A 10,178-nucleotide genomic window follows, 5' to 3' on the forward strand; every position below is an offset into this window, starting at 1 on the left:
CGCACAGCAAACAATTTATTGCAGACCTGCAGCGTCACCAAACGACAAAATTGGTCATTGCATGATACAAATACACTCGATGGGACGACTGTATTATATATTGTTTTTGCACCGTTATTAATGTCAGAAATGTATATATTAATAGTTATTAATCAAACGGAATTGGTTATCTTCTATATATTTTGTTGGAATTGGCTAATCTAATTTATTGTTATATTTTCAAGTATAATTCTACATTTCACAAATCAAAGCATAAAGGATAAACTAAACTAAGTTTTAGTTTAGTTTATCCTTTATGCTTTGATTTTGATTCATTTATCCCACGGTGTTTAAATAAACTGGTTACAGGTGGCTAGCATCTTGAGATGTTTAAGACCAAAAAAAAAAACTTTTTGTCAGAATATGACTAAGACCATTATTTTTAAGAGAGTGGCGATATAATATTTGTTAAATGTACTCAATTATATAAATTAACATATAGACATATTTGAATTTTGTCGCAAACCAGTCCTAAAACTAGAGGCCACAAAGGCTGTTGGTGCGCATGCGGCGTCGCGTTCTGTACCACGTGATTATGCGTGACGTCTTGGATCATGTGATCTCTGCTTGAAGCAAAGAGAAGGGAAGATGTCGCCTACTGACTGGCCGAGGATGGAGTCACTGTCCTTCGCCTTGTCCGTCCTCCTTTTCCTCTGCACGACCGGTAAGAATTGTGAACTAATAGAGGCAGCCGGTTGTTTATTTTAAACGGATCTCCTTTTGCTTTAGTGTAACATTACCGCGTCGTGTCGTCAAAGCGGATCACAGTTGGCTAACCGAGCTAGCAACGATAGCGTCGTCGATAGGTTCATTCATTTGACACTATTTTCGATGTATATTCATGCGATGCGTCGAGGTGATGTCGTCCCATTTTTCTGTGTTGTTGTCATATTGTTGGGGAACATTCCATTATAGCAAAAAGCATATTGTGTAGTAATTATTTGCTCCCCCTCTAAAGTGCGTTTCATCATTGTTTTGATTAGGCCATAATAAAACCAGGTTATGAGATAATTATTGATTTATTCTAGTTCCTAAATGGATTGTGAGTCATGTGACAGGCCACGAAACAGGGAAGTTCCTCTCCCTCTTTCCATCACGAGTTTCTGCCTGGCTTGTGTTGTTACAAAAAAAAGAAATAATGCTCAGTTTTGATTGAAAATTTGACGTTTTATACAAATTGAAATTGTAATGAGCCTGTTTATGACGGGTGGCACTACAAAGTTGAGTGATTTGTACTTGTGGGTGCGAGCACATAGAATGTTGAGGTAGAAAAAAAAGGAGCAAGTGCTAAAAAAGAAAGTTGAATTTTCCATTTAATTTGAATGAGTATAATTCATTTGAAAATTTAATTAAAGGCATTTTCACTCGTGAGTCCAGCACTTCATCCATGTCACTGTTTGGACGGTGTGCAGCTTAACTTTTTGGCATAAGCACTTGTTTGGAATATAGATGTTTCTGCATATTAGTGTATTGCTCTCTCTGACACTTGAAAGTGACTCTGAATCTTTATCCAGTCCAACAGATCATGCAGAGAAGCTAATTGTAGGTGTTCATGTTAATTGGTCCCACTATTCTTCAAGTTTAGCACTTCAGATATCCAACTATTTGAGTTCAAGAAATTAAAAAGTGATTTTTTTCATAACATTATAAAATCTTTTCTCCATCCCATCGTGCAGATGTCCGCGGGGATGGGTTGACGGTGCTGCAAGCTCCAGAGTTTGTGTCCTTCCAGAAAGGAGAGTGGCCCGTCTCTGGCGAGAAGATTCCCGACCTGGTGGCCCTAACCATGGGCTTCTCTGTTCAAGAGGTGACGTGGCAATTTATTATCAAGCAGTCGAAGTTCTGCCGCGATTATAAACCTTTACATAGGAAAGCTGATATTTTACTGACCAGTCGGTCACAGTGCTCCTTCAAGTAAGTTTTCAATGAGCATTTTAATAACATTGTGTCTTGATTCCATTCAGGATCTGTCTTGGCCTGGCCTGCAGGCGGGTCCCTTGTTCCAGCGTCCCCGTGCTAATGTTCTGATAGTGGTCCGAGGAGCCGATCGCCTCGCCTTGCCTCAGAGTGTGGCCTCCTATCCCTTGGAGAATGTGAGCCATCCTGGATCTGGATTACAAACAAAATGGACCTCTGGTAGCTTATCGTGAGGTTTTCCTTGTTTCTTCCCAGCCGGTGCCCTTCACTCTGGATAGTGTCGCAGAGACGGTGCACTCCCTGTTCGCCGAGGACACGCCTGTCGTGCTGCAGCTCGCACCGAGTGAGGAGGTACAAACATGGTCATTACAATATTGAATTTCAAAACATGGGCTTGAGGCTAATGTGTGATGTCAACAAATTTTGAGAACCTTCAGCCCAGTGAATGATTCTGGTTAATACGTTTGTGGAGTATGAGTTATGAAGCAAAATCCAGCCGTTTTGATCCATCTCAGGCGGCGGCCAATTTGCCACTTGTCGAATGAAGATGACATCAATGTTGCTCAGGTTTCAGGTAACATCCAATCACAGCGCAGCTTCAGAAAACAGGTGAGCTGTGATTGGTCACTGCCTTAGCCCTGAGCAACTGTCATGTCACCTTCAGTCGACAGCAAGCCGCAAAATGGCCGCCCCCTCAGATGGATCAAAACGGCTGGATTTTGCTTCTTAACTCATATTCCACAAATGTAATATTAATCAGAATGTCATGTTTAGACTAGTGAGGTCACATACAACATATTATTGGCAAGAAATCATTAACTCTTTCACTGCCAGATGTTTTCAGAAACGGGTTGTCCCCACTGCCAGCCGATTTAAGTATTTTGAGTGATCTTTCAAGGTCCACAGAAAATGTTGTTTGGACTATGGAAACACACATACTACCAAATGAAAGATTGGACTCTCAGCTTTCATCAGAAAAAAAAAAGTTTGTTTCTACCTTATTCCGTTCTTCAGTAATCAACAATAGAAAATGGTTACTTTCACCGAAATTCTCTCTTTTGAAACAAAAAAACGGAGAAAAAGAGCTTTTTGTGAAACGATATTATTTCATGCACTCTAGTGAATTGTACACTTCTTTTTGTCCATGAATGATGCCACAAACACCTAAATAGTGCTTTACTTCTGTAAAACGCTTTCACCAACAATGAAAAAGTATTTTTTTGATTGCAAAATACGTTTATTTCCATTCAACAGTGTAACAATTTGACAAAACAATTTCGCAAACTATTTACAAACGTGTGCAACTGTGGTACTACTTACAATTATGTGGATGTTTCAAATACAGTTTTTCCTTTTGTAACGCTCTCCTGCGTGCAAGGAGACGCCAGGACTCGCACAACAGTTTACTTTCACTTTCGCATTGGTCCGTTTTGCGTGCAAACGTTACACTTTCTTGACGGCCTTTTTTTCCCGGGAATAAAAAGCAAGTAGTAGACTGTACACACTCCTCCGATGAATATGCATTGGACTCGGGGCACTCTCCGTCGTCCGATCGAACGTCCGCCTGTGCGTGCTCGGTTGTGTTCCGCGTTACGACACCGTCATAGCCGCCGCGTCAGCGGTTCCAATTTCGCCGTCAAGCTCGGATTCACCTTCATCATCATCGAGGATGATCATCGTCGTCATCAATGTACTATTTTAGCGTTGGTCGATGCCTTTCGTCTTGTAAGTGTAGAGCTGCTTGCAAACGCTCGCCATTGCCCGTTCCCTCCTCCATCTAGCTCCATCTAACGTCTTCTACTGCTGCGTCAATGCTTCTCAACCACGGAGTCACCACCCTCATCTTCATCATCGATGATGATCATCGTCGTCAACAATGTGCTCTTTCAGCGATGCTTTTGGTCTTTGAAAAAAACGTCTCGGGCGTGAGCTCCTCGCGACCGGCCGCCATTTTTCCTTTGTCTTCCATTCTCACCTCCTGCTCGACGCTCTAGCTCCGCCTCTACTGACGCCCACCCGATCTTGTCAAAAGAGAGTCATCGCTGCCCTCTAGGGGCCAAAAATAGTCATTAGGCACAACAGACAGACTGGAAACTTTCACCAGACATGCGGAAGGGTTTCCTCTACCCGTTTCAAAAAAAAAAAAAAAAAAATCATTGGATGACGTCTTTTGACGTCATTGGCAGTGAACCGTAGGCTTTTACTTGACGTCTTTAAACGTCAGTGGCAGTGAAAGAGTTAAGTTTGACTTCCAAGAATGTGCAACTTTTTTTCTTGGATATGGGAAAAAGGTGAATACTGCCTCTTTTCTATTAGCCCCAAAACGGCAGCACGCCACTTCACCACATGGGCTCTCTTGCTTTTCTATTACAACATTTATTACAAGTTAAAGGCGCTAGTATGGTGATTCTCAAAGCATGGGCTCCCTCTAGTGGCACACGAAAGAACAATGTTTGTTTTTCAAAATGTACTCGCTACAATTTTATGTAACTTATGTGCACAATTAAATCACAATCTAAGTATGTTTTTAAATTATTTTGTTATTATGATTGTGAGCATAATGTTGCAGTAACCCTGTAAAGTAATTTTCTGATGATTCTTATTTAAAAAAATAAATAACCAAATACTACTAATAATATTGATCAACTATTTTTGTGAGCGTGTGTTTTTTTGTGACGTGCATTTTTTTGTGTCCACCGTTAGAGGCTGTACATGCTGGGCAAAGCCAACGCCGTGTTTGAGGATCTGCCGGTTACCTTGCAGCAGATCCGAGGCCGCCTGTCACAAGATGGCTCCGTGCTGGCCACCCTGCCCCTCAACTCCCTCAGCAGGAACGCAGAGGTCGCATTCCATTGGCACCACTGTAACACAACCACACACACACACACATCCCATCTAAGCTCGCTTCTGTCGCGCGTCATGTCTGCAGGCCGATTTGCTGTTCCTCTCTGAGATACAAGTCCTGCATGACATCACAGCTCTGGTGAGTTGTCACTTCGGCACAGTTTTTTATTTATTTTTTTATTTCCTAACGTTGCTCTGGCTTCACGATGTGACTTTTTGTTACAGCTGCAAAGGCACAGGCATCTGGCCAAGGATCACTCCCCAGACCTTTACTCCTTGGAGCTGTCGGGCCTGGAGGAACTGAGCCGCGTCTACGGACAAGACTCTCCTCAGTACCGCGATGCCATCGCCATTCTCTCCTCTGTTCTGCAGAAGGTAAAGAAGAGAAGGAGGAGACTTCCAATTCGCCGATTTAGCCTCAATTTGTATTTGTGTTTCGTAGTTTGGAGAGGACGTGTACGGTCTGTATGGCAACAGCGCCGTGGTGGAGGTCGTGACCGTGAAGAACTTTGAGGCTCCTCTCACCAGGAAATCCCGCTCCATTTTGGAATCTAAACAGATCGTAAGTCCATATTGTGTGCAGAAGTCTTTTTCCTGCTCCGCAGCGAGCGTCAGGCTTCTAGTATGGGTAAGGCCTTTGAGGGAGGGGCGTTTATTTGTGAAAATTCATTTTTAGACTTAGATTTCAATATAGTATTTGTATAATAATAATAAAATTAAATTGAAAACCTTCCACAAATAAAAAAAAAATAAAATTAAAAAACACTTATCATCACCTATTACATTTTATGTTTCCACAATACTGTACTTAAAAATATTCATAGTGTATTACTATTACAATAATTATATACCATACCATAGTTTTGCATATAATGGCTATGAGTGTTTATTTTTAGTACCAGGGCTGTTTTAAGGGCAATGTGTTGATTGAGGGGAGGCTCTTATTTGTATGAAATGCTTAATTATAACTGTATAAGGTATGGGCCAATTACCAGTTTGACACTTTATCGTGGTTTTTAAAAAGTCAAGGTTTCAATAAAATGTCAGTTCTGGCTGTCACTGGGAATGAGCTGCTCTTCTCTGTTTTCAGCAGGGCACAATATTTTTTGTGATTTTTAAAAAAAAAAATATATATATATATATATATATATATATATATATATTATATTTTTCATTTGTATTCAGTCTGCCATCAAACAGCAATACATTGCACAATATGCGCATCACAATACTCAACAAACATACTGATCGGCGTCAGTGATGGGACACTGTGACTTAATAAGAAGAATGTTAACATTTATTTATTAATTTAAACTTAACACATTTCTTCTGTACTAAATATTCTATATAGCAAAAGTGATTGTGTTCAATGAGGGGGGAAATGCTGTTTTTATTTACCCAAGTATTATTTATTTTTCTTTCATTCAAGAACTGTAATTTGAATACTGTCATACTGCAATATTTTTGCTCACTGTTTCATACCATCAGAATCTAATACTGCATATTGTTCGATTGTTTTATTTAGCAGTGGTAGTTTATACATATATTAGCCTAACTACTGAAGGCTGCTATTTGAGGAAATATAGTATATTTCTCTATTAAGTGCAAACATGCAAAATCTATTGTTTAAAAAGTTTTTTTTATTTATTATTATTATTATTTTTGTCCTTCTCCAGAGCAACCCAGGCAGCCCATACAACTTGGCCTACAAGTACAACTTCAACTACGCCGTGGTCTTCAACATCATACTGTGGCTGATGATCGTGCTGGCGCTTGCAGTGATTGCCGTCGGTTACAACCTGTGGAACATGGACCCGGGCTACGACAGCATCATCTACAGGATGACCAACCAGAAGATCAGGATGGACTAAAAAACCTGACCCTCAAAGTCTCCATCCATCCCTTGGATCCTGCTTGTGATTGTTTTGTGCTTTATGTTTGTATGACATTGAAGTAAAAAGTGAGTCACCAATTGGTTTTGGACGCTGCTGTGGTTGGAAGTGAATATCAACATTACGCCACATCATTCCATATAAAGCGGCTCACTAAGTTTTTGTGATGTATGGTCCTGTTTTGAAAGACTGCGTGAATTTGTCGTGAACATGTTTTAAGTTAAATATGTGTATATATTGAAAATGCAACTGTGTGACAAACTGCTGTACTCAATATGAAAAGATTGCATAGAAACGTGTTTATTGTTTGAAATAACTTGGCCATTATTTGTAAGCATGGTGCAAGAATAAGTAATTAAACTGTAAAATTGCGAAATAATGAATAAATTATTATGGATCAAACGATTGTCAACATGTCTAATATTGACAAAACAATGTTTAATTGAGTGTTTTTGCTATATTGATTTTGCATTCCTCTAAAAGATATTTTGGGGTCCCAGTTTATTTTATATTAGCAAAGGTCTGAGGCGCTGAGAGATCTTCGGTTTCTGGTGCCGAAGTGGTCCATTAATCCATTTCCACGCTAACAAAAGTAACGACATATATACTTACTTATTTTTTATGTATTTTTTCATTATAAAGGCACAGGGAAATGACGAGTTAGGCATGCCAGCTTGCCATTTGTGGGCCTTTTCCTGGTTCACTTGGTCACGTGATTACGTTGCGTCAACTCTGAGCCAGTTAAAACGTAACTGGCACCTCTCGCCCCGCCTTTATTGTCTTTCGGCGTACTTCATTGGTCGTGAGCTTCTACGACAATTCCGGTAGTGCTGTTTGTTTACTCGTTGCGTACAGCGGAGAGGAAAAAACTCAAGAAGCAGAAAGTATGGTCTGACTGATTATAAAAGGTAAATTTGAGTTGTTTTTACTAACCCATAAGTGTCTTTAACTTAGCCTACTATTTAACGGCGTTGTGTTGTGAACAATCCAGGCAACGTCTACATCTTGACCAGTCATAGTTGATTTTAACACTCAAGACGTGTTTGACAGTTTAATTAATACTGTACATGCAATAATTATTTTATGTTTTCCATCAATGTTGCCAATGGCTAATTCTAGTGTTACCTAATAAGTTATTCGTGAGAAACTAAAGCTTGTGACTTAAAGGTCAAGTTTTAGTCTGATGTAACAAGAACATGTGTACAATATCTGAAATATCATCATCACTACGACTAATAATATTCGTGAGAAACTAAAGCTTGTGACTTAAAGGTCAAGTTTTAGTCTGATGTAACAAGAACATGTGTACAATATCTGAAATATCATCATCACTACGACTAATAATAGTGTTTTGCATGACAGCGAGCATCTACGCAGTCAGGAAGATCCGGGCGGCCATTGCTCGGGGAGAGCAACTGGAAGAGCCCATTGTGACGCCATGTAGTGCTATCGGTAAGGTGTTCAAAGTAATGACGTCATCATAAATCGTTTACTCTAGGGCAAGAGTCACCAACGTTTTGAAAGTGAGGGCTACTTCGTTGCTACTGATTGGTGCGTAGGCCTACTAATTTGATACACACCTCTGAAGTATCATATTTGCTCAAATTCTCATTAATATTAGCATGTGTAATGTTCATAATTAATCATTTAATATTTATGAAGGCATCAATCACGTTAATGTTTTTTTCTCAATGGTTCGGAAGCAAAAAAATATGCACCACTATTTTCATAAATCTCTGCTAGTTTTTAAATTTTTAAACGATCCCTTCTAAAACATTCCAAGAAAATCACAATGTCCTATCACGGCTGAGCTATTTTTAGAACAGCCCTGACTCACCCGGTCCTTGTAGGCGGGCACTAGGCCGTCTCATGATTGGCTTCAAGTGTTTATGTTTAGTCAAGGGTCAATGAGCTTACCAAATAAATTTTGTGTTTGAATAATTTGTGTTAAAGGTATTCAAATCAATAAAACAAGGGTCCTCAAATTTATGCACTTTACCGTGGGTTGAAATTACATTTCATTAGGCTGATATAAGGACGAGATATAATTGGCAGCTCTCTTCATAACATGTTTTTTTTTTTTAAATGTGTTATATAGAATTTTGTTTTATTATTTGTGTTGGTGTGTTGTTTTAGTCTTATGTAGCATGAACTTCTTTTCTTTCTTTCTTTTATTTTTACACTTGACAATTATGTTAAAAAGTTTGTTAACACGTTGCCAGTACAGTTAATAAAGGTTTTACGATGGGTGACAGTGACTCTGGAAACATTTACTTCATGTGGGCCAAATTATTTTTGATTCAATTGTTTGTCGTAAAACATGTACAACAGACACAAAATTGAGGTGTTTCCGTGCATGCATTGTTTGAGTAAAGTGGTTTATTTTCTTCTGTTCTACTCAGCTGAAAAAAGAGCGGCGCGAGCGGCCAGAGAGCCACCAGAGGCCGTAATGACGTCTGAAAATGGTGACGTCGTGTGCGGGGAAGCGGCCTCCAGGACGCCTTTGACTGTGCAGAAATATGGCTCTTGATGTTAAAACAAAAATCACACTGGTCATTATAAATAGCCAATATATATAATTAGTCTTTCTATTGTATGACAGCAAATACTAATAACAATGTAATGATAATATCTCATATTGTTAATTGAATTTTATGTAATGACCACACTGTGCTCTTGTTAAAACATTTGTGCTGTAAAATGTTGATAATGTCTGTTGCAGTGTGTGAAGACTTAACTCACAAACCTCTCCAAAGAGGCTGATCAGGTCTGATGTGTTTTGCAATGATAATATCAATAAACTCGTGAAACTATGCCACCTTTCTTTGTTTTATACAATGTATACAGTACAGCTGTCTTTTTATGAATAACATTACAACTCAACAAAACAAAAGACATAAAGCTGTTTTCATAACAATTTTCTGGTTAACATAGTGGTCTACTATATAATAAGGGAAGAAATTACTTTAGAAACATGTTATTTCTCCCAGCAAATTGCTGGGGGAAAAAAGTTAAATATAGCAAGATTGCAGTGCAGTGGTGTCCTTGATATACAAATTTATTTTGTTTCTCCATGTAGCTTTATTTACCGGTACTTGTATAATGAATCCATTTTCCCCACTGAAAATGCCATTAATCTGTAAAAACCTTAACCCTTTCTATTTTTTTCTTGTAGAAGCAGCACTTTAGCACCAAGCTGCTGACTAACTCTTTGTGATTGACTTGACAGTGCATTGTAACTTTGTGCTGGTCATCAGAATCAATGGCTGATATAGCTGCCTGCTGATGCTCTGCTGAGGATTTTGCTCTGATGTGATAGTGCTTTCCAGTAGTTGCTTGAAAATGGTAGATCTATGACACCCTATTTCTAAATCACAGCCAGAGAAACTCGGTGTGGTGACGTTATGTAAATTAAAAAAAAAATTGATGTCAAAGTTTGACAATATTGAGAATTTCCTGCTTACACATTTTGAAATTTGGCAGCAA

The 10,178-nt window shown here is 39.0% G+C and overlaps 1 protein-coding gene and 1 long non-coding RNA gene across 2 annotated transcripts; both read left to right on the top strand.

Annotated features, from left to right (window-relative positions):
• Positions 1-556: 556 nt before the first annotated feature.
• On the top strand, positions 557-7,094 carry atp6ap2 (ATPase H+ transporting accessory protein 2). Its single transcript, XM_077581054.1, has 9 exons — positions 557-703; positions 1,716-1,846; positions 2,004-2,132; positions 2,212-2,307; positions 4,660-4,797; positions 4,886-4,939; positions 5,026-5,175; positions 5,243-5,362; positions 6,477-7,094. Exons 1-9 carry the CDS (start codon positions 628-630, stop codon positions 6,669-6,671), a joined length of 1,089 nt encoding a protein of 362 aa, XP_077437180.1. The 5' UTR covers positions 557-627; the 3' UTR covers positions 6,672-7,094.
• A 393-nt stretch (positions 7,095-7,487) lies between these two features.
• On the top strand, positions 7,488-9,506 carry LOC144060522 (uncharacterized). The gene is made up of 3 exons (XR_013295934.1): positions 7,488-7,600; positions 8,055-8,144; positions 9,095-9,506. It is a non-coding gene; the product is annotated as an uncharacterized LOC144060522 (long non-coding RNA).
• The last annotated feature ends 672 nt before the right edge of the window (positions 9,507-10,178 follow it).

The sequence above is a fragment of the Vanacampus margaritifer genome, chromosome 11 (assembly GCF_051991255.1).
Source record: "Vanacampus margaritifer isolate UIUO_Vmar chromosome 11, RoL_Vmar_1.0, whole genome shotgun sequence".
In the NCBI taxonomy this organism is placed as follows: Eukaryota; Metazoa; Chordata; class Actinopteri; order Syngnathiformes; family Syngnathidae; genus Vanacampus; species Vanacampus margaritifer.